Source organism: Aythya ferina (genome assembly GCF_964211825.1).
Source record: "Aythya ferina genome assembly, chromosome: 6".
NCBI classification, from domain to species: Eukaryota; Metazoa; Chordata; class Aves; order Anseriformes; family Anatidae; genus Aythya; species Aythya ferina.
In genome coordinates this window covers 32,862,013-32,888,032 of record NC_140303.1, presented here as the reverse complement: position 1 = coordinate 32,888,032, position 26,020 = coordinate 32,862,013, and the positions used below count along the sequence as shown (strand labels likewise).

Sequence of the window (26,020 nt, the reverse complement as noted above, 5' to 3'; positions counted from 1 at the left end):
CTGTAAAGTTGTAATACGCTTAAGCTGCAAACTCTAGTATACCACATAATCTTCAAATATTTATTTCTTTATTTATGCAATGTATTAACTGACTTATGATTCTATTAAAAATGTTGTAACATGCAGTTTCAATCTTATGGAAACAATTTAGGGAGCATGTTCCATAGACACACAAGAGATCCTAACTCTTATATTTGTTCTCCTGAAATACTTCCAACCTTCAAATAAGTTTATCAGTGTTCCACCCTTCCAGGGACTGTAGAACATTCAAAAGTAATAAGATCTTTTTTTGCTTCATCTGTAATGTAAAAATGAGGAGTATGTTTTCCTCTTTATGTAAGCAGCTATAATGAATTCATATGAGTAGTAGGTCAGGTGCAAAGTGAAAAGAAAGAAACAAACAAACAAAAACAAACAAACAAACAAAAAAAAAAACAACAAGAAATACGCAAAATTTCTGCTAGTGATTTCCTCATTCCTGGTCTATTACATTGACTAAAAGACGTCCCAGATGGATTTAAAGTCAGCTGTTCCAGCTATAGTCTTCTTTAACTAATCCTGTCTTCACTTATGCAAGTCTAGATCACAGTCACTTTACGTTTTGCCAGATTACTATGCAAAACAGCTGCTTTAACTGATTTAATAGTGGCTTGATTCCAACCAAGTATAACAGAACAGCTCTAGTAAAACCCACTGCCAATTAGCTCAGTACAGTATTTTACTGTTTACAGTATTTTACAGTTTACTGCATTCACTGAATCAGTGAGAGCTTGGAAGCATCGTGAGTGGAAGACTAAGCTCAAGACAAGCAGAAAAAAAAATGAAGAGCATATTTTAGGACCTTCTTGAAAGATTCAGCATCCTTTCTGACACTTCTATAAACAACATAGATCATTTTTATGTGTTATGCCCATGAGAACAGGAACAGAGTCCCAAAATAAAAACAGACCTTCAGAACTAAGAAAGTACTTTATATCATAAGCTTGTCATTCCTAATGATGTAGTCAACACTGTTTGATTACTTATACATATTACTTCATTTTAATGTTTTATTATGTCTTCCAACAATTTCCATGAAGACTGTGTGAAAGAATTTCCTCTTGTGCCAAGTTATTTTTATTTATTGATTTTGTAAGTAAAATCAATACAAAATACTGTCCTCTAGAATATTATATTTGCTACTCCAGAGCAAGTGAACAAAAGACAAAACAGATACTGTGAATCAGTGCATTCTGAAGCGATTATGTTGTTCAAATTGCTGTGCCACTAGAACACCACTTGCAACCAGAGATGCCATGTTTAAGCAACAAGCAGGAAATTGAGGAAAAAAATAACCCTGAAGAATCCTAGGACCTATAGCACTTTGCAATAACACTTAAGGAAGCCTGCAATAATACTTTATAATACATGAGAGAGAAGTAGGAGAATCAACCAGGAGCGCAATAATGGTGTGCAGAACAGCCCTTCTTAGAGACAACTCACTTATGGAAGACCTGGCCATGACATCAAACCTGTGTACTACTTCCAGTAAAAGGTCATCTTTAACTCAACCAGAGAGAGCAAAACTCTAGCAAATGCAAAGGGGTCATAACAATATTCACTTCCCTTCAAGTTAGTTTTCACTAGTCACATACTTTCACATAAAGTATAAGGACCATGACATGCACTGTCCAGTACCCATGACTACCCTTTCCCAGCCAATGATTTTTTATTTTCTTTTTAGCTTTTCTCCAACGTACAGTCTGCATACAAATGAACCTGAAAAGGAGGGATCTCTGAGAGAAAGAGTGAGAACACTCAGTGAGAACTCAGGCTGCTCTCAGTGAGAACAGCCATAGTATGCTAAAACCACACTACAAATATATTTCTGTATATTCTTAAAACACTTTGAAAATCACAATTGGAGGACACTACAGTAACGTAGTCTTTATTAGTGATTAAGTATTTATAAAGAAAGATTCTTCCCAACTTTACACGTTTATGTGGATGAATGTCCTTTCCCAAGATTTTCAGTTTCCCAAGATGGCAGTTTTCAGGGTATTCTTATGGAGATGGCATCTCATCACCTATACCAAAGTTTCACAGAATCACAGAATTTCTAGGTTGGAAGAGACCTCAAGATCATCGAGTCCAACCTCTGACCTAACACTAACAGTCCCCACTAAACCATATCTACATCTAAATGTCTTTTAAAGACTTCCAGGGATGGTGACTCCACCACTTCCCTGGGCAGCCTGTTCCAATGCCTAACAACCCTTTCAGTAAAGAAGTTCTTCCTAACATCCAACCTAAAACTCCCCTGGCGCAACTTAAGCCCATTCCCCCTTGTCCTGTCACCAGGCACGTGGGAGAACAGACCAACCCCCACCTTGCTACAGCCTCCTTTAAGGTATCTGTAGAGAGCAATAAGGTCACCCCTGAGGTTCCTTTTCTCCAGGGAGAGAGTAACAAACTTCTCCAAGTTTGTTACTGATTCACCTATGATTTCAGGCTTATTTAATCTGCTTAGGTATCTTTGTGGATTTTGAATCTATTGACTTGATTCAACACACTATTATGTAGCCTCTTTTATCCACTCTCAAAACCTGAGATGTAGAAGAAAATCCTTAGTAGAGACTTCATGTTACTATTAGTTTTGTCTCCTTTAAGGTACTGAATCCTTTCCATGACTAATATGGTCAAGTTAAAATGAATCAGAGATTTTTTATTTATTAATTTTTTGTCTGAAATACTCTGGAAGTGAGAGGTTCTCTTCTGTGTCACTCATAGCAGTGTGACAGGGCAGGAATTAACTAAAGCAGAGCTCCAGAAAAGTTATTGCACTATTATATAAGCTTGCTCAAAAACATTTCTTTGTTAACTCACTTTGCTGGTGGACAGTTCTTAGTGATATTAGAAATATTTTACAGTTGGTGTTTTAAGGAAAAAGAAAAAAGAATAAAAGGTAGATTATAGCTCAATGACACAGGGGAGGACGAGTGTTCTGTGTAGGACTGGAAATGAATGAGGGCAGTTGGAAGCAGAAAATCATCAGGGAGAAATATACCAGACTGTGAAGATCAAAGGGATCAAATGCAATTAGACATGGAAATCTTCTCATATATCAACCACCTACTTCATCATACAGAAATATTCTACTTTCATTACAGACTTTTCTTTGAATTTCCACTTTTTATGCAAGTATTTACTGATCAGCTTCTCCCACTTCTTAAAAATCTACAACTTATTTTTCTTTTAATCTTTGAAACTGCTTATTGTAAGCTACACTACACTATTGAGTCATAAGATTGAAAAAGACCTCTTCTCTATCAAATGTACCCCGTAGCAATTGTACTCAATACCCTTCCAGACTCCCATGCACTAACTGATAAAAAATCCCCCCTCAAACTGAGTAGTAGGTTGTTGTCCCTGATGTACTACTGCAAGACTGTCCCATGACCTTAGTACTCTGGAGGTTAAAATTTTTTCCTTTATTCTCCTTATTTGTACTTTACCTTTTTATTTTTTTTCCTCATGGCAACATTGCCCTTTAACACATAAAGCACTTCTCTACTCTGTTCTTTTATAAAAACAAAGAACTTTATTTCTTCTTACAAGACGGCACATCAATGTCCCTGAATCTTTTCATGGTCTACCTCTACACATCTTGAGCCAAGGTGACCAGTCTTGTTCAGAGCACTTTAAGAAGTTATGAAAAACATTACATATTCAGTGGAGAATGTCAGGAGAAAAACATGTTGGCACAACTATCCCTTTCTTGTTTATTGTCTCTGCAACCTTCTGTGCAAGGCCACGACTGACTTGCAGATCTGTCTTACATTAGTTGATATACATGTGCAAAGGGCTTAGAGTAATCTTTTTTTTTTTTTTTTTAAATAATTTCTTAAGACAATTTCTTGTAATTTTCTGGCAAGTATGGATGAGGAACGATTTCTTCTTTTCCCAAGTTTTTTATGAAAATAACCCCTATGACATAATACTGTAATATAAAATGTTGCTCAAAAACAATACAAGGGAACTGTTATTCAAGATACCTCTATTGTTCTTACATATGCAGAAAGCTAGCTGGTAAAACATTGTATTAAATAACTTCATTTCAGTTAAGTTTTGGATACCATTTTCTAACATATGATGACACTTCCAAAACAAAAGTTTCTGCTTATTTATTTATTTTTCCTTTGACATAGTTGAACTTCCACCATGTAGAGATATCAGAAAAAGAATTTATTATGTAAATCAATGAGAAACATGTCAGAGAATCTTATCATTTCACATCTCTGAGAATCTATATACAGTGTTCCCTACATCATCTTCTGCTGACAACAACAAAATCCCCATTTCCTAACTGTTGAAAAACACATGAGGGATTAGTGTGCCATTTCCAAGAGGCTTCCTTCATTTTAGCCTCATTTTGATGGAAACATCTAACACCACATAGGTAAGCTTAATGCATTCTGTTCAGCATGGTATGAATAGGCTTACCATAACTAGCATGTCCTCTCCATGATTCTCTGTAATTAAAGAGGTGACAGCTGAAGGTCTAGTTTCACTAAAGTCATCCATAGAAAACTCTTCTGGAGATGTTAGAGTAATCCCTTTAAACAACTCCACAGAACAAAGAACTTTTTTCTACAGTTTAAGTATATAACTACATAAAAATCTATATATATGTATATACTTTCACAAAAATACATGTATATACTTTCACAAAATATTTTATCTTTAGAATAATAATGAAAAACATAGGTGAAACTTGATATGCCATGTGTGTGGTAAACTACATCTCCAATCTAGTCAACAGCTCCTTAATCAATGTCTCAAGCCAATTACCACTCATTATTCTTGATGCATTTTAAGGGAACACATGACCACATATCACTCTAAGTGATCACAACATTTTATGCTAATTTAATAAACTACCATACAAATCATCTCAAGGTTAAAAAGAAAAAAAAAAAAAAAAAAGCTCAAGCATTTATGAAAGACACACAGCTCATAAATTGACTTTCATTCCTATTATTTAAAATAACTAGATGTATAAATTGATAGATACATTGGCCACTATTGTAATAATTATCCTTTTGGAGTATTTTATCAGGTATGAAAGAGTGGAAACAAGGATCAAATTTTGCTCCCAGCATTTGTTGTCCATACTTTATCTGTATTTGTTATTTGTACTTGAACTCAGTCATTTTGATAAAACAATGGAAAGCACTGCATAGGAATTCAAATGAACTGGGCTACCTGCTCAGTTTATCACAGAATCACAGAATTTCTAGGTTGGAAGAGACCTCAAGATCATCGAGTCCAACCTCTGACCTAACACTAACAGTCCTCCACTAAACCATATCCCTAAGCTCTACATCTAAATGTCTTTTAAAGACCTCCAGGGATGGTGACTCCACCACTTCCCTGGGCAGCCTGTTCCAATGTCTAACCGTTTCGGAAAAGAAGTTCTTCCTAACATCCAACCTAAAACTCCCCTGGCACAACTTAAGCCCATTCCCCCTCATCCTGTCACCAGGCACGTGGGAGAACAGACCAACCCCCACCTCGCTACAGCCTCCTTTAAGGTACCTGTAGAGAGCAATAAGGTTGCCCCTGAGCCTCCTTTTCTCCAGGCTGAACAAGCCCAGCTCCCTCAGCTGCTCCTCGTAGGACTTGTTCTCCAGACCCCTCACCAGCTTCGTCACCCTTCTTATGCTGTCTAGCAGGATCATACCGTTCATGCTTTTTGTGGAAGGGGATGGGACTAAGAAACAGAAAATAGTATCATGAACACTAAACAAGGTAGAGGAAGGAAAGGCAAGAAGAGAAAAAGCAGGAAGAAAAGGGTGAGAAAAGTTGGTATTAAAAGGTGCTGATTATGGAAGCATCTAAAACACTACAAGAATTCCCTAGCAGAACATAACAACAAACGGAAGTAACTGTAAATACCTGAAAGCTTAAGACTGTAAAGACAAATAGTAAAAATAACAGTTAATGAGCAGATATTGTCAAACATCGGCAAAAGGGAAAAGAGTGGGAGAGAACAGCAACCTGTTTCTCACTGTGATTCTGGCTGATTTTGTTTCTCCCCATTAATTTCTTTATCACACCTACAAATTCTAAAATCCTGTTTCACTGTAAAGTTGCAAAAAATACTGGAACACCAATATAATCAAAACCCAAATAGACAGCCTTTCCCCAAACATTCAAAATATTATTTCTTCTTCTATTTTTTGAATAGCACATATATAGAACATAAATTGCAATGAACTGCAATAACTTTAATGCTACACTCAAGTTTATTTTTTTTTGTTTCCTGGCAAAGTTCACTGTATGATGATTTTAATTTCATCTGAGATACTGAAAAAGAAATTATGACACTGTCAAAACAGATGGTTGCTGTAAAGGATACCACAGCTGAGGGTCACAATAAAATTCTGCTGATGAGAACTATTAATATCAAAATGTCCTTTCTTAACCATCAAAACTTACTTTATAATCTGCCTTTTGGGGGAATAAGACTGTTTTTCACATCTCAAGGTGTTGTAAACCAAACATTCAATGTAACCACTATATATCATATATATATATACACACACATTTTGATCATGTAGGTATATATGCTTAATTGTTTTTATACTTACTATGTAGAAGTGTTAGCAAATATCCACTCCAAATGCTCCTAATCTTTTAACAAATTGATTATGCCTAATACTTATAATACTAGTAGTCCGGAGAGAAAGTTTTTCATGAAAACATCCAATTTAGATGACTTTTTTCACTTTCAAAAATTTTCATTTTTCATTAAAAAATTTATATTGCTAGTGACATTTCTCTATCACTTAAAAACATAAAATGTTTTTTTTTTTTTTTTTTTTTTTTTGTGTATGTAAGTATGTATTATACTTAAATTTAAAAACATATGTGTAGAACTCTTGAGATGCATAATTCATGAATGCTTTTATATCACTTGGGGATCTCTGGATGAAAACTACTATATGCAATATTTCTCTGAACACAATGACATCACTCTTTCACATCACTGAGACTCCAGAACCTCAAGAATGGCACTTTATGGGGTCACACGTGAGTGAAGAGTGACACATATGGAAAAAGGAACCAGTGTCTCAAAAAAAAAAAAAAAAAAAAAAAAAAAAAAAAAAAAGTTCTCTAATACTCATACACAAGCCTTATTTCATTTAAAAGATATGAGATTGGGTTACAGAAAATTTCACAAATAAATAGCCATATGTTCCCTACTAAAAAGATTTTTATAAGTACAAACTCAACTTGCTAATCCAAGTCTAACTGCAGTATATTTACACTATTTCAAGTAAGCTCTTCAGCCATTAGGGTAACCTGAATCTTCCTGGTACAATACCAGCTTAAGATGGCACAACACAGGCAGACACATTTTCCAAGAAAAGATTCTTCAGCACTGACCATTATTCATGTGGGTATCATTATACAACAAATATGAACTTCACAACAAAGCATAAAAGTCCATATAGCAAATTAAACTATTAATGTGATGCATGAAAGAAGCATTAAAAAAAAAAAAAAAAAGTTTACATTAGTAACACTGATCTGTCCTTAGCCCCAAGACATTTTGGTGAGCTAAAACTACATGCAAGATCATGTCGTCTGAGATCTTCATTGCACTGCCATACCAAGACTTCCACTACTGGAAGCACTACTGACTCAAGAAGAATTCTGAGCCAAAAATAAAATAGTACAGGCATCATGTGCTAGAAAGACACAAAGTTACTTCGGCCTGTTTGATCTTCTGTATTTTACCGAGGACAGAATATCAAAGGACTAAGGGGAACAGAAAAAGCAAGCTGCATCTTTAGAACGCACAAAGCCCACAAGTCAGTGAGGTAAGGACTAGAGCTAAGTAGGGCCTTTGCAGTTGAAAAAAAGTCCAAATGAGGGTGCTCAACAGCTTATGTAACTGATACAGTGAGAAAACGAGTCTTCCACATGCAGACTTTTCCTCAGTTGATCTAATAATAGGTGTAGACTCTTCCTACCAACCCTCCTTCAGGCTAAGTTGAGTAAAACATGAATATAAGCAGAAATGAACTATGTAAGTCATAAATCCTCATCAAAACTGGTCCAGGAGCACAGGCTGTTAGGCAGAAATTGCTAGATCATAGTTTCAGACACAGATATCCCCAGGGCACTGTACAGAAATGAGGAATTATCACAGGAAATGATGAGATTCAGACGCACTTAGCACAGTATATCAGTACCTTATAATAATTCTGTTCTCTGCAAGTCCAGCCAGTGCAGCTGGTGGAGAACAGAGATGGGTGCAATGGCCCTGGTCACCTTATAATTTCTCCTTAATCACAAATTCCATAGATATATAAACTGATGCAACCAAGCAGTATTACCAATCAATGTCAACTTTCCCATAAAGGAAAAGGAGAAGCAGAAAAATGAGAGAATCAGGGAAACTTGCTCTCATTCTTCTGTGCTACCATTTAAGCAAGGTACATTCACATATGTGTCAGCACAAACAATGGAAGGAATGGTCTTAAAAGAAACCACAGACAGATGAAGTTGACAGTGACAAGAACTTTAATCAATGCTTGTCCTAGCATCCACCAGAAGCAGCTGGGGGTCACATTCAGCAAGCTTTCCCCTGGAGAAAAGTGTAGTTTTAAAATACCTTTATGATAATGATACTGCAAACAGCATTTAGAACTACTACAAGCTGATAGTGCACCAGGGCCAAGTGAATTGCACTCAAAATGCTACAGAAAATAACAAGGATGATAGTGAGCTGTCAGAAGTCTGTTATGGCTGTCCATTAAGAGTGGGAGCACCATGGGAAGCAAGATGACTAACGTTCACAAAGGTGCGAACAAACTACAGACCTGAAGATTAATATACAGCACAGATGAGCCTCCAAAAACATTGATAAATCTAATGTCTACAAGATCCTGCTGAAAATCCTGGCAGCATACTGTGCGTTATTCATTGTCCACCTTGCTGTTGCTCTCACACTACAGAGATGACTTTATTACATTTGTGTGATAGGTAGACAAGACCTGATCCAAAAATCCATTTTAAAGTCAATGAAAAAAATGTTCCCCTGACTTTAATGGCATTTTCATCAAGTTCAGAAGCGATAAGCACTTTAGGTGCCTGCTAGATAAAGGTTGCTACTTAAATATAAAGTTAATGATATTGCCTGCACAGTGAAAGCCAAAGATTGTAGAAGAAAATTAAATACTGATGTGCTTGTACTGGTCTTCTGAAGTGTTACAACCAGATTTGGAGCTCCCACAGCACAGAACACCCTCCAGCTTTGAGATCATTTTTGTGTGGGCATTGGAGAGGAACAAAGATTCTCCAGGGGAACAGCTTTCAAACGTTTGTGTATGTTCTGGCCCACTTGCCATTGATACAGGTTGCCACTAGCACATGTACTGATACTGATCTTGTGATTGGAATGACTTGTGGTTTCCAAAAAGGTGACAGAATTTCTGTATTTCACACTACTACTTTTTTTTTTTTTTTTTTTTTCCCTGCATAAAAACAGGCAAATGAACAAAATAAAAAATAAAAATAAAAACCACCAAACACTCCTCAATTCACAAAATCTAAGGGAATGCAATGTACAGAAAGGCTCTCTTTCAAAACTAAAAACAATAAATTGAAGAGCATATAAAACCAGGACTGTCTGGGGAGTCTGTTTAGCTCATTGTACAAGAATTCAGCTCTGGATCCACCACAGGTAGGCAGAAGAGGTTACCTCTTCTCTGAGCTAGACCCTGGCAGGTGGCTGAACACCATAAAAAGTGCTTGAGGAGCACTCCTCGAGCATGTCCTCTGCTTTGTCTGCCTTTATTTTTGACTCAGCTTTCAGTTTTAGTGCTCAGAGTTGAGGCAATACAATGCTCAATGGATAAAGACAATTATCCATTGTAAAGTAAATGTAATTACTTCAAAAATAGCAATAATAATGATAAAAGAATATGATGTGGATACTTCCACTCCTTTCCAATTGTGATGGAGAGCCCAAGATGACACAGGGGGCAATGCATCTTTCTGGCTTCTCCACTGGCAGGCTGCTTGACATGCTCTCAAAACATATTGACATATTCTGCTGCTTGACATGCTATCAAAAATTGATATATACTGCCTTCAAATATTCATGTCCACGTGATAAAATCTGTTATTGATCTGTTATTGCATAGTAAATTTAATATTGTGTATTTGTAAACTTCTAAAGAAAAATAAATTTGCAAGTTTAACATGTAAGATGGCCTAAGCAAAAAATGTAGTAAATGCCAAGATCACCTATAACCTAGCTATTAATTTTTTAACAATTTTTCACGCAGTTAAAACTTCAACTCAAAGTAAAACAACAACCTTTAAAGGGGAGAAAATGAGTAGCCTGCTTTCATGGATTTCTTAAACTGATCTTTTAGATACCTCTTCTTTTGATATCTGAGAAGAATAAAATATATTGTAAAAATTCAAAATTGAATGCTGGGGGTGGATGCAACTTAAAATTCCCTTCATTTTTTTCTCACTACACTAAAGCTGGTAAAAGTTGGTCTTCCATATTCATAAGAGATAAAGAAGAATGGTATAGTCATGTCTGGATCAGACTTTTATTTATCACCTCTTAGTTCACAAGTATGCATTTGCATGGTTTGCTTCTGGATTCATCTCAAAATGAACAGAAGATCATCCTGAGGACCTACAAAACACATGAACAGGCTTATCTAAAGAAATAAGCACTTTTGAAGAAAAAGATGATAGGGTAAAATTTAAATTAGATCTTTACTTTGTACATAGCTCTACATAAAATACTATTGTCCAGATCACTACAGGTACATGAAACCTTTTGAAATTGCTTTGTATGGAGACACCTTTTTGAAAAAAAAACTTTGTTTCTAGTATTGGAAGATAGTTTTCATTTAATCTTTTTGTGTATGCTAGCAACCTCTAGTTAGTGCTCCAGATAATGCTTTCAAAGTAAAATTTTCATAAGTACTTGTTGAAAACACTTCCACATATTCTGATATTTTAACAGTAGTGTCTAGATTAAAAATATGAAATAACACAAGGCATTTTCTTTATCCTTTAATTTTCATGGAAAAAAAATCCAATAATTTCACTGACCAAAAAGATTACCAACAACCGAACGTTTAGTTTCCACCTAATTGGCAGGAAGATAATCTCTTAATGTAGAGCAGATAATCATAATTTAAGACTTCATTGAATTTTTCCCTTCATGGATTCTTCTAATCTACAGATAAACTCCTGAAGATTTTTCAGTGCACTTGAGTAACCCACAATCAGAGGCAATCTCTAAAAGCTTGATGAACGTGTCACTTCTTGCCATTTGCTCTCCACTCGCGGTTAGTACTCCCTATCATTAGCCTCTAAAAATAGAGATTATTATCGCATAGCGATGACAGGCATCAATGTGCAGCAGATAAGTAACTTCTTTCTCTTGGGGTTTCTTTACTTCAGACACGGTGTTGGACTATTGTCTTTCCTTTGTTACTCTAAACTACAAATATTTAGAAACACTTCTGAAGTATTTTTTATTCCTACTGAATGATGAATTCCACACAAGTTTAGATCCACAGCTTTCCTTTTCTCCTATCTTTGTGAAGAGGACTGGATTACTCTTCATCTTGATCTTACCATAAGAACTATTATTTTCACAGTGCTATATGATAAATACACTGTGTTATTAAAATTCTTTAGCTACAAGAGTTTATAATTTGAAACCTTAATTCAGGTAAACATTTTCTATTTTAGGGAATGTATAAATGCTCATGCTTCTAGACTATAAATGAACTTTAATTTGTTTTTTAAGCACCTTCCTCAACCAAAGGCTAAAAACAAACTACATGTAATTCAACATACATTCAAAGAGGAAAATGAGCATTAGTAACAAAGAGAATAAAGTAGTACAAATTCATTAAAATTGTTATTCAATAGGGATTTGAAAGCAGGGAGAAGGCAGTTGGTAGGAAAACAAAACCATCTCAAGGAAGAGATTATTAAAACACGTGAGGAAAAAAGGGAGTTACAGAGAAAAAGAGGAACTGATCCTATTTCCTTCATCACGTGCTCTCTGTGGCATATTATATTCTAACAAAAGCACGGGGAGAATATGCCTATGATGTCTGAGCTCAAAACCCCATCTGGTATAAAGCATACTTTCACACAGACTCTAGGGACAACTCACAACCCATAACTCTGCTGAGGGACACACGAAGTCCCCACTGGTAAAAATTTCTTGGGACTTCACTGCACTACAAATTGCAAATTTACTGCCTCATCCTTTACCATTAATGCATGGGCAGAGTGTCTGATTCCCATTTTCTAATCAAACCTATGTATTACTTTTTGGTAGTCATGAATACTACCACCACCAGAGTAAGAAAAATTTTGTATGTCATTTTAACACAACCCTTATTAAAAGCAATTAGCGTAATAATTCCTTTGGGAATCTCAACTGGCTTAGATGTGACTCAGAGCATCACATTCTCTGCTCATACCTTGATAATCTTCAAAGAAAAATCAAAATCAAAAAGGTATACCACTGCAAAACTATCCCCACTCTACATACAATATGTACGATGGCTTCCCTGCTGCTGTGTTCACACTGTCCTAGAAGAATCAGGTTGGCAGGACATTCTACAAGAATGTGTGTGTTCATTTCTCAAATTAGTTCCTACTTACTGATCTGGTGCCTTGGAAAATGAAACTTTTTCAGTGATGCCAATCGAATTGCAATGAGTGACGGAAAGAAAAGCCTGAACTATACACAGTCAATTCATGCAAGTTTTGGCAAAGTCAAAAAACTTCGAGAACTAATGAAAACATTTCAGAAGCAAGGAGTACTACAGCAAAGAACACACAAAGTATCTCTAAAATTGCCACAGCCTCCTGCTAAAAAATGAAAATGCCAGACAGCCCCAGTGTTTATGCCAGTAACACTGGCTTACATTCTGTGACTTGCTATGATAAAGATGGAGGGACCTTGATGTCTAAAAATCAATTTACAACACTTTGAATTTTTCAATAAAAGAAATTTCTTCCACATGAAGTTTACAGACTTACACTAAAACAGATGCTATGCCAAATAAAATGGTTATGTTCCTTCCATTAAGCATGGTTTAAATGATTCATTCAATTATTACTTTTGTATTCAAAGATGGCTTATTTTCATGCAGATTTATGTCCCGTTTTGCACAGAGGACATTTTTAATTGTGCTGAAACAACTGCAAATTTAATTAAAGTTTGCCATTCCAAGCATAAAATAGATCAAAGAAAATGCTGACAAGAGTAAAATAAATATTCAACTATTTAATTTAACTCAACATTTATTTTTAATCCAAACATCAAAATAACCTTATTTCTAATTACAATTTCATGACAAAATGTCTCGAAGAAACATTTGTCTCTATTTTTCTTCAATCTGTTCAGCTGAAGCACACTAGCTTATTTATAAAACCGTTGATTAATAAATCTGTTCCAGCTGTATCACTGTATGCTACAAAGACCACAGATTAATGTATGTAAACAACCATTATCATTTAAAAAAATAAAGCCTTCAAATTCAGTAATAGCAGAACACACATCAAATACCTTACAGTGCAATTAAATACCTAAATCACAAGAAATAAGGGACAAACAGAGGCACTGAAGTCCTGAAGTTCAGATATCCATGACCCACACATGTGCTGAGATCGACTAAATGCCTACAGGTTACTTGCAGTTCCTTGTAGTGGGTATTAAAACTTCAGCCTTTACCCTCACACAAACACAAAAATAAGTAAATCCTCAGAACCATTAAGTCAGGCTTTAACTGAGGAATAAAAGGTGACCCAATGAAAATGAACATTAACTTACTCCTTCACAATATTAGAAAATGCACAAATAAGGAGGCTTTCCAAAGAGTTGTATACCTTTTCCCTTAAAGATTTTGAGAAAACATAGAAGTGCCCCACCAGTCTAACAAATCTCTCAAGAACAGAACATTTTAGAGGAAAAAATAGCTATTTTACCTCATATTCATTTTATAAATTTTGAAAGAATTGCTTTAGACTTTTTGGTGATTTTCGCTTCGGACTTCAGTGGCATTATTTCTATTTACAAGAACTGAGGATCTATCTGACAACACCCAGTTATTAACCAATTTTAACAGTGACACCACCACTTCTAGAGGATGCAAAAATCATAATATTTTTCTGTTTTGAAAGCCATGAGACCAGCTGGAGCACTCAGGAGTAAGCAACACAAGCCTCATCCAAAGCCAACCAGGACTACAAGTACATGCTGTTTGCCAAATTCGGTTCCATTCCCATTTTAGCTATTTCTCATCAATATAATTGAGCAAAGAAGATGGCTAGATGCAAAATATAAATGCTTCAAACCTTATCCCTATATGTATGTTCCAGAAACTGGACTGTAAAAGGAATTAAAAATTTATTTCCTTATGGAAATATGGAAAGGGAGTTTGACTGCCAAGTTACATAATCAGCACGCATTGAGAATTCTTTGCATGCCAGTGGATCATCTTTACTGAGGGGCAGAGATTCAGCACTGATGCAACTGCATTTAGATGTAATAAGAAGTGATGGATATCTTCATGATTTGCCATATTTCTATATCAGCTATACATACAATTACTAAGAAAATCTCAATCAACCAAACCCATCCAAAACAAAAATCAGAATATAACAAATAGGGAAATTACAATAGTATGAGGGATTAATAAATTCTTGCACATAATAAGAAACAATGAGGAAGGGAAACAGCAAGGAGAAAGTTTTTTTCCGGCAATAATAAAACTGGAACCCTCCTCAAACAAAACCAGTGAACCGAACAGCAGCCGCTATTTCCTGCTTATTTGTCAACACACACTATAAGAGTTTCATCTACAATCCACTAGAATCAGTAGAAAATCACCTACTCCATTCCAGTCCTAAATAAATGAATCATTTTACCTTAAGACCTCTAGAATATTTCAGATTAGGTTTCAGCATATTTTTTAGTTTGCAGATATAATTATTAAAGCTGCAGATACACGGGTCAATAAATCAATGTTAGCAGAGGCTGGAAAGATTTGTACCCTAACCTGAAAAATGAATATTTTATTGTTCTAAGAATTTTAATGATCAAGAGACAGATACCATATCATTTACTGACACGAAACATTAAGTAAAAGACTATATTGTAATCTAACACAATAATGGTAATCTTTTTTTTTATTTATTTATTTCTGAGCATTGACTTCTGATATTAACGTAACAAGTATTAATGGGTAATTGTGAAGTTCAACGTTCTAAAATTGAAAAAAATAAAAAAAAAAAACATTTTACTAGCACTTTTTATATGAACACTTATATGCATAGAGGAAATTCATAAAACCATTTTCATTTTTTATTGTATTCCAAGATTTATTTTCAAAACCTGAATGTAGTATTACCCATTGAAACTTTTTTTAAAAAAACAATTTAGTATACTTCAAAATCTCTCAGATTACTGAAGCCAGTGATAAAAATTGTTGGACTTGAAACAGTCTAGATTATTATTTATTTATTTATTTATTTATTTTAAGTATAGCTCATAAATGACACAAGCAGCTGTATGAAACAGGAAGGAGTATCAGAGGACAGGCTTTCACATAATCAGCTTGTAACACAACAGTTTGAGGGACACATACACACATTACCATCATACATACACACTTTACCATCATACTTCACTTTACCATCATTTCACTAGAAAGTTAGGGAAAGAGATATTAAGTCATTGAATCAAATTATGTTATGTGGAATTGCATACAAAATAAACTAGGAGTTCAGAGTTTTCCTTTAAAGGCTCGTTTAAAAATGAACAGTTGGCTTACCTGTTTTATATCATATGCAAGAAGAACAAATCTTAAGTCTGGTGAAACTGAGTATCTTGATGCTTTGAAAGTTACCTAAAAAGAAGTAACAATTACAGTGAGTTTACAGAAAGAATGATTGTTTTTTTCAAATTCTCTTACCATTAATTTAAGAACTCCCCATTCAGAAGAGTTCTGATTAGTAAAACCTACTTAATTTTCACAAAAGAAGTACTCCAATAATTCTTAGTCTAGGCTAGTATGGGTAAAATGGTGACAGATCAATCTGGCTTCAACACTAACTATGAATTAAAAATCTGATGAGTTTCTAGTCTTGATTGCAGGCACTAAGCTTAAGGATAAAAACCAATTCATTTACAGAGGATGAAGGAAAATGCTTTGGTTGGTATGTACTTCAGGAATGATTATAAGGGAGATTCATCACTAGGTTAATCTTAAAGATAACATACAAAAAAGGTCTGCAATATGTCTCTGTTGCTTTTCTTCCAATACCACATACATAAAAATTTTTCACGACAACTTTCACTAAAGAAAAATTCTTTTTCTTATAAGAAGTAAAATGCTTAGTGGAAAGTAAAGTGGAACATAAGGTACCATTATAAAACTAACATTGCTTTATATCTAGCCAAGATTACATGACACCCAATTGAATTCAGGCTTGTAATTTAATCAAGGAGTAATGTTGACATTGGAAAGAACTTAATGCATCTAATGTAAAAGGAAGATAAGAATGGGCTCTAAAGGGCAATGCAGCAAATAATTTTAAATTAATCTTGAGACAGGTCTGAAGAAGAAGAGGGAAAGGAAGAAGTAAAAAATGGAAATAATAGATGCAGAAAAACACACACACAAAAACAAACAAACAAACAAACAGATCCATAAAGATACAAGATAAAAGCATACAAATAGCTGTGTGAAACAACACCTATCCCCTCTTTGAATACTTTCCCCGATTTTGGTTCTTAAGCATCCTGTTCTGTTTAGCCTAATCCCACTGCTAATCTAATGAATTCAACAAGGGTGTAAAGTGCACTAACCAACAATCACAGACCAATATATTTATAGTAGCTGAGCTACTCCTAAACAACAAAACAAAGTCTAATCTTCCAATAAGTTTGGAAGACACCACATCTTGATGTACAAATTAAACTCAAGTTATTAGGTAACATAATTAGAACCAAGTTATCCAAATGAAATCTAAAGGCGAAGAAAAAAAAAAAAGTTTTGAAGACAAACCATGTATAAGAGCAAGGAAGTATCAAAACTTAGAAGATAAGTCTGCAGTCTTGAGAAAAGAAGACAAAAATATGCTTTTAGTTTTTTTTTTAATCTAAAATGTACACAGAATAGATTTCTGCTGTGTACAAAGAGACTTTTATGAGATAACCATCTTTCAGCAGACTAAATCTATGAGCAACATTCCTCTTACTTGTCACATCACTGAAAACAATTTTAGAAGGGAAATTTCTCTGCTTTGTGGTGGTTTATTAATTATAGTCCCACTACCTCAATCTCAAGCAATATATAACCCATGCAGCTTTCCAAATGCATTCTCAGGGAATGTGGTGCTTACCATTTCCTCCATTTATTAAGAATCTTAATTCACTGATTATGCCATCACAAAAATAATGATGCATTTAATGCAAACACCTGAATAGCTCAGCTACAAAGTATTGGTAGTCCCAGGCATCACCAGGAAGAGCTACTCACATACTCTCTATCCAAGTAGAGTCTTGTGGATTTGGGATTTAAAATAATTTGAATCCCACTCAAAATTTCCTTGTTCATTCAGCTTGCACTCACAAGCAAAATTTTGTTTGCTTCCAGGAATACCTTCGACACATGGTATAAGTGTAATACCAATGAGCTATAATCTCTTGATTGCAGGTAATGATTTTAGTAAAACAGTTTTCATTTTGTTGGTATAATGGGATTATTCTTGCTAAGAGGATCATAAAGCGATTTTATACTTTTTTAATATTCCACTTAAGAAACTAGAAGACCACAAGAAATCAAGTGTTCATGGTTAAGGCTGATAGTACTGTTGGTTTCTTTAAACTATCCTAAAAACATACTCAACCTATTTTTAAGCTGAATTTACAAAAAATAAACAGAATTTCAGAGGGATTTAAGTGACCAAATTTTGTTTTATTTTCAGACAAGAAAAATCATGGCAATAAACTCAGATGCCATACTTGTGTGCACAGAAGAAACCTTTCCGATTAAAAACAAAACAAACAAACAAAAATCACCTGACTCATTCCTCCTGCCTAACATGGAAAGCAAGTTCAGAAACTGAGCTGACTAAAACAAAGGACAGACAGATTTCAGTTTTCCTCCATAAATATGTCTAAGGTATTTCATGAACCAACAGAAGTCCGACTCCATGAGTGAGGAGGTAAGATTACCAGGTGATGGATTTAAAAGAAAACTTTGCTTCCTTCCAATAAATGTATACTGCTGAAACCCTGAGGAGATAGTGTATTGGGATGTTTGCTACAGGGATTAATTTATTTATTAAAAATAAGTTTGTGAAGGCTTTGACCTCATAGATTTGTTCCCTTCCCAGAATACTTTTTTTTTTCTCTGAATTTTAAAGAAAGTGTTAGAAAAATATCATATTGGAAACAGTGGGAATTAAAAAACCTCATGTGTCTTGTTATCAGAAATCTGGAGAATGCTTGTTCCACTGTCATGTCTGCATATCTGCAACTTTTCAAGCTTCTTGCTTTGTCAGGAGCTATTGAGCCTTCCTCAGGACTACATGCTATCCCTTATGATTCTGCCTCTATGGCTTATTTTTTCTTGATCTGTAAGAAATGTGGCTCTGGACAAATAAGCACTGAAACAGGGAGAAACACAGCTAATTAGGATTTGTCCCTGGATGCAGAAACAGGGCTCGTTTCTCTCTGCATCACTGCACAGTATCAGCTGCTTAGCAGATGGGATAACCCAACCCTGTGCTGCGCTGTGCACTCCGTATACACCCATATCCTCTTTCCAAACTAGAACAGAGGAAAGGCTGAAGACAAGGAAGAAAGAAAGGTAATTTCCTTACGTCCTTTATATTTGGCTGTACTACCTAGACATAAAAATCAAGACATAAAATCCCTACAAAAGCAATCAGCTGTATTCAAGCATAAAACATTTTGAGTAGATGAATTGTTGTTATCCCTAAATTAGTCACATTTCACCTGTACAGTCTTCCCTTCTTAATTTACAAATCTGTCATCTGTTTTTTCCAAGACTGCTGAATATGACATCATTTCACTTTTTCAGACATGAAAGAATGATCCTGTATCTGCTCTTGCTTTTCTCACCATATTGCTCTTGCTTTTCTTACCTTCTTGCTTTATCTCACCATACTTAACACTGAATTTCTAGGTTCCTTTGAAATAAATGCTTCATATGATAAGAGTTTTAATTTTTTTCCTGACAGTGATGCATGATCTCATGGACAAGCAATGACTGCAAGTCTCACTGAGATAAAGATATCACAAAGATAATAAGGGCATGAGTCAAATGGAGGCAAAAGGAGGTAGCATCTTTTGCCCTTTAGCTTTCCATATTTCTTCTCTTGTCCAGATTCCAAATAAGTTTTGCAAAACGTAGTTTTGCATGGATAGAAAAAGAGTATGAGAACAGCCTGAGACAGTAAGAGTGAAAGTAAAGGAATGAAAGAGATTGTGCAACACAGAAATATAATGCCCCCTCTCTCCTCCCCCCCTCCAGCAACAGGTTATTATTCCACCTTTCCATGCACAGGTGATTGAAATGGAAACAAAAATTCCAGTGAACATTTCTCAAGTCTACATTTTGCATTGATGTCTTTTTTTTTTTTTAATTTTGCATTTTATGTGTGTTTTGCTATTAACAGAAATGTCTGTTATGATTGTGTATAGAAGAGCCTTTACATTGAGTGCCCCTCAGTATAAGCATGCTTTTATTTCTTTTTTCATTTACTGTAAAATGTCGTTTTTATGCTTCTTGTGGATTTAAACTGCTATAACATTTAAATCAGTCCCTTATTCAAAAACTTTCAAAAATATGCCACAGAGCATAAACATAGAAGCTATCTTGAAGACGGTCTAGCCTACAGCTATAAGAATGGATCCTTATCACCTGTCAAACACTTTATAGTACTCTTCTTTCATATTTTCATTTGGATAGTTTTAAGTGAAATAACACATCATATTTCAAACTCATTACAGGAAATTTTTGCTTTTGCTGAATTCATTTATTTGTTGCTATTTTTTCCTTTAGTTTTACACTGCCTTCTGTTTCAGTTTCTTATATTTCTGCTTTCCCCATAAATTTACATCTTTCACACTACTATTATTATTCTTCTCTATTGCTTAATACTCCCTTTACACATATTCAGGCTTTTAAAATGTTTGTTATTCATCCGGGATAAAATATTTCAGAAGTTCTAGACTGTCACTTTAAAGCTGGTAGAAATACTACTACCTAGCACATTATACATCTTTCTATATCACCTACCCGTATCTCCATCAGAATTTTAATTTAATGTTATAACTGAACACCTAAGTTTGACAGTTCATTAGCATTCATTGGTAGGTATTCAGCTCAACTTATCAGACAGGCTTTGACCAAATGGCAATGCATAAGATGAATCAGATGGGACAGAATTACAGTAGATGCATAATGAGAAGGGATTATGGCATGTAGCAGGTTTCTAGAGTGGTATTAGCAATCAAGGGAGCAATGGGATTTTTCTTCTATTACCACTGCTGTGACTGAAAGGAGAAGATGGACCACTGGGAGGTTAGATGAGAGAGCGGGGAAGAGTGGAGCCTAGCAGAACAGCAAACCCTGTAGCAGTAAAAATAGGGGACCTCAGAGAAGAGAATCTGGTTGTAATTAGGAAAACGCATCATAATTAGAATGTTGAAAAACTTGGGTTTCCAAGGTTACATTTCATAACACATTATTTCCCGTGTCACCTGAGCCTTTAGTTCACCTCCAAAAATGCTGTGATTCTGTATGATGTAATTGTTAACACTCGGGTTTCCTATCCAGTGTAAAAGGTGAGCATGACTTAAAGTATAATCCAATCTGACCCCTACACTATAGAGGGGGCATCCTGGTCATTCTGAAAAACATAAACCAACCCCCTCAAGAGTTTTCACATGGATTGTAGGTTACAAAAAAAAAAAAAAAAAAAACACAAACAAGCAAACAAAAACAAATCTATGAAGAGCCTTGCACCATTGCTTCTCTAGTAGAAAATAACTTCTAATAACTAGACCACATAATTTTTTTCCTCTCTTTCCTCATCTTTGGCATAGTTAGCCCTGAACTATTTTCTATATCAGGGGTATTTTTTTAGAGAGGTCCCACATAGAGCTACCCTAACCTGACAGTATGGCACATACTTCACTGCATTTTATACATGAAAGCCTCCTGTACTTGAACAAACACCACTGGCCACCACCAGACCACAGTGACGGCAAACCCTTCCCATCTCTCTGTGCAGTGGTGCAGTGCAACAATAAACCCTAACCCATAAAAACCCCTCTACTAAAAAGGTTTTGCTGATGGGGTTATTTAACATTTAGAGGAGCATGGGAGAGAGGAGATAATGTTGCAGTGTTCCTAACAACCTATTTACAACATGTGTGGGTCATTAAAATGTCCAGTGTTGCAATAATTACTAATATTTATGAGGTTATATAATGTTGTTTAATGTATTTACCATTATTCACCCTTTCATTAATCTCTTATACAAGACTCTTAAAATATAAGCACGTAAGCTACTCTTGCAATTAAGGCTATATTAATCAACAAAGAAACTATAATTGCATTAAGATGCTGCACTGACTTTCCCACCAAAAGAAGGGAGTGTGTGGGGACAAAACAACAACAAAACAAAAAATAAATCAAAAAGAGGACTATCAATGAGAAGGGGTGTTTATGAAGAACACTCTATAAAATGGCACAAAACAGTTCCTGCCAAAAGCTCTGTTCATACTAAAACGCTCATTCTCGGCTTTTGGCTGCCAGGCTTCCACAGGGTTTTCACAGCTGGGCTGCCACAGCCTAATCATGATTCATGAGCCAAGACTACTTCTGCTCTGCTCACCCTTCTGATGCCGTCAGCATCACTAGGCAGCAAGAAGCAATCTTTCTCTCTCCATCCTTGTGTAAAAGATGGCCCACAGGAACATGACAATACAACACACTCTAGAGTATAGTCCTGGCAAGCCCCTGAAAACAGGTTTGCAACTTAATAGGATTTGCTTGCTGTGTGCTCAGATGCAGTCTCCCCTTGAGCTTTAAAAGAGTCATGGAAAGGCACAGAAAGCAGGGGAGAGAGAAGGTCAGCAATGGCTGGGCTTTAGAAGAGTCCAAAGTACACAGCTGGGTGAAAGCTATTATAATACAAGACTTTACAAGTGTAACTGTTTTCATTTTGGACACTAGAATATTGTTGGGTATCAAAAAGAAATCAAAACCTTCTTATTTGATGACTCAGACCTCTCATCACCTACAACGGAAAAGCAAAAGGAGTCATGATAGATTCATTTCTGACCAAGGATTCTGGACTGAGTGCATGCAAGGCATCTGACTACTTTTGCATACATCCCTGACAAAAACACTTGAAGTGAGGCCAAACAAATAACTGTTCTTACCATTTTCATAATTATTCTGGCTTTTTTTTTTTTAACAGAAAGATATGAAGGCAACATTTCTAAAGGCTTCTTTCAGAGGTTACAACACATATGGACACAGAACATAGAACAGTCCCTACCCACCTTTTCTCTCATCTTTTTATTTGCTTTCTTAGTTTTGTTTTGTAAAACAGATGAGGGAGGCTGAGCTAGAAGCATCATAAGGGACCAGATGGACAACCTCCCATGCCTTTCCTCCATACTTTCCTCTACAGCATACCCAAGTCTTGTGGCCAGGTTGTGTAGGAAGTGGTAACCTGCCTTTAGTGGCTCTATTTAATGATTGATGACAAAAGATATAAATAAAATATTTGTTAAACTCTGAAATTACTTAGATAAATGAGGCATAATGTCTTTGTTGTTTAACTGTAATGTGCAATAAAGTATTGCTAAATGCTCAGTAACTGGTAAGCAAGTCGCTTAGGCTCATGGTGATAGGCACCTCAGACAGATGATAGAGAACATATTGTAATCATGTATCGAGGCAATAGCGCAAGCATCAGGATGCCACACAGTGATTAATGTCCAGGGCTTTTTTTGGCTCCATCTACTAGAAGACCTGTCTAGCCTCCAGCTGTTAACATTTACATGAGGCTGGCTGAGAATATTAACTATTTATTAGGCAGCTTGAACGGGATACACTACATGAAAATAGGCAGAGGACGGGTATAGTTTAGAAAACCTGTCTTTAAATAATGACCTCCAGAGAAGCTAAAAGATAGTCATCATGCTTTAAAAGCTACTCCTTTCTCTTATAACACTGTCTTTGTTACACATAAGATTGCTTTGCTAGCAGTTTAATTATATAAAGGTCAGATTGTTTCACTAGTAGATTGATTATAGAAAAGGATTCCATTTGAAGAGGGCAAATGAAGTGCAGTAATTTCTTCTACTGTCTGAATCAATCCTCATGAAACTGGAAAAAAAATACTTTAAGTCAGGAACTTTGCATACGTATTTCCCTATGGAAGACAAATGGGCATGTTAGAATGTCAAAACCCTGGCTTTTCTTCTCTCTGTGAGCATGGGTACTTCTAGTTATAATTAAAAGCTGTATTTTATAACACTCTATATAACAAGTTTTTAACAAAAATGTAGTTTGCTTTTTGTTTGTTTGTTTGTTTTTGCTAGAGGCTCTTCAATAGGAGTACTTTTGATTTTAGGCAATAAGCAACACAAAGAAGGATAAAAGAAATGTACTTTGCAGAAAAAATGGCAGTCTCTAAGATGCAAATCAAAGGCAGTGATCTGTACACAGTGGAAGACTGCTTTACAGGATTAGTAATAAGGAAAGGAGAAAATGTCTTCTGCTGGTTCAAACACTGCCCAGTCAGTAGTGACAAGGAAACATTACTAGCCTTCTCTGTGCAATGACTTCACTGTGGCAGTTTGGTTTTCAGTGGATAATTATCAACATTACTAAGAAAAACCTGCCACTTCTGTGGGCTGCTTGAGCAGCGGCAAACAGGAGAGGGAATGCACTCTGAAAATAAGCTAATCACTCCCATCTAAAGGTGACTGTTCCGCAACTGAAACCTTTTTATAGGGAAGAAAAAGGGAACTTGCACTGCCACTGCTTATGCTGGATCTGTGCTGTATTTTTTATTAATATAAGACAGCTCTGCAGAGTCATTAAACCAGCACCATTCTAATTATGCACTAGTGATTAAGCAGATGTGACACTGAGTTGGGAAAATGTTTGATTAACGAGCCAGGCGTCTAACTTGTAAGAGTACTTTCAGCAGTATGAATTTGGGGACAATGGACCTTATAAGAACAGGACAGCTTTTGGTTTCAGATGCACAGTCTGCCTCTGTAATATTGTGATCTTCTGTTAGGATCATTGGCCACCTTTTTCAACAGACAGACAACTCAGCACAGCAACATTTCCCATTGCTCTCTGCCAAACATATGCCAACAAACTTACCGAGACTTCTGCTCTGTTTTCAGCTTTTTATTTTACTTCCATGTAAATAGTCACTGCTGAAATCCACTGTATTTAAATCTAACACTCTTAGCTTTTGACTGTGTACAGAGTGAAGCTTCACAAGAAAAAACACGTTTTCATTTGACTCTGTTCCATAGATAATTATTAAATGGTTGCTTGAATATTATCCATCTTGGATCAGTTTCCCACACTTAATTAAGTGTAGATACCTAGTGTCTACAGTTATGTCAGTCTGCATGACTTCAGGATGAATCAGCTCCATTAAAAAAAAAAAAAAAAAAAAAAAAAAAAAAAAAAAACCCCACACACAACAGACAGCAACTTTCTGACAAGATGAGACACTCGCAGCGTGAAGCAGCTTGTCCATACTGATCCATCATTACTTGGCATCACTGGTTTAGCATAATGGCCTGAATAGTTTGTCATGCTGGCAATAGCCTTTGCATGAGCCAAACACTTGCAGCCAAAAATGTATGAATTAATTTATGAGGAAACTCATGTCTTGTCATTAAAGTCAAGTTTTAGAGCCAGAGATGTCCACGTAGCTACTTGCATTTAAGTTATGTGCTAAAGGTAATTTGTAGGCCTGACACAGATAATCCTCTACTTAGCCAGGAAAGCACTCACAGGTATACACAGGTAAGAGGGAAAACGTTTCCTCAATGTTTTGTGGTTTGTATTTGAGAGATATTCCCCTTTTCATCCACTTTTACTCGTGTCTGCCAGTCTTTTTTGGGCTAGGAAGTACATTGAGGCACATCCCAGCATATGGAAAGGTGTAGCTTACAGTGAGGGAGCCTCACACATGCACTCTTAATATTCAAATCTCTCCTCCCTTTTCATTCATTTTTACATTGATCTGGGAAGTCAGTGTCTAGTTCACTCTCCCAAACTTCTGCTCTCCCCTTTCTAGTTCAAGGAGTTAGAAGGAAAAGTCAGCAGGGGCTTAATGCTTTGAAACGAGGAATCTGTATCAGCAAAGGCCAGGAACAAACCAGGAATAAAATCTTTGGCCTTTGCCAAAGATTTATGATGAAAATGAGTCATTGTTTTGGGTCTGCAGGTGCAAAATATTTTTCTAAATTAAAAATACAGGGATTAGCAATAACAGCTAGTGGTCTGTATGAAGTATTTAGGAGGATTGATTGACACGCCATGCATTTATGCTGCAAAGCTCTGATAAATGGGAATTACAGGGTAGGATATAAGTGGTATCACTGAAACTAACCACATAAAGAAAAGGGAAATGTAGACTAAGAAATAAAACATTTCTTAGCAATTACTGCTACTCAGAAACATATGCAAACCACTCATGTATATACTAGTTACTGGTCAAGAAGAATAATCCCCAACACTCTAGTCTGACATTAAAGCACAGAAGAACAGGTAAACCAGAGAATACCACAACAAGGAAATTATATATATTTTTATACATGTAAATGCTTAAAGGAAAATTTTCATATGATTTTTGAACTTTTTTCTCCATTTCTGAC

General features: G+C 35.6%; 1 protein-coding gene across 5 annotated transcripts in view; it reads right to left on the bottom strand.

Moving 5' to 3' along the window:
- Positions 1 to 26,020, bottom strand: part of DPP10 (dipeptidyl peptidase like 10) — a 481,130-nt gene that overhangs the window by 108,825 nt on the left and 346,285 nt on the right. For all 5 annotated transcript variants that reach the window (XM_084523650.1, XM_084523651.1, XM_084523652.1 and 2 more), the window contains exon 5: positions 15,888 to 15,962. In XM_084523650.1, the coding sequence (XP_084379776.1) occupies positions 15,888 to 15,962 (75 nt within the window). The remainder of the gene's footprint in view (positions 1 to 15,887; positions 15,963 to 26,020) is intronic.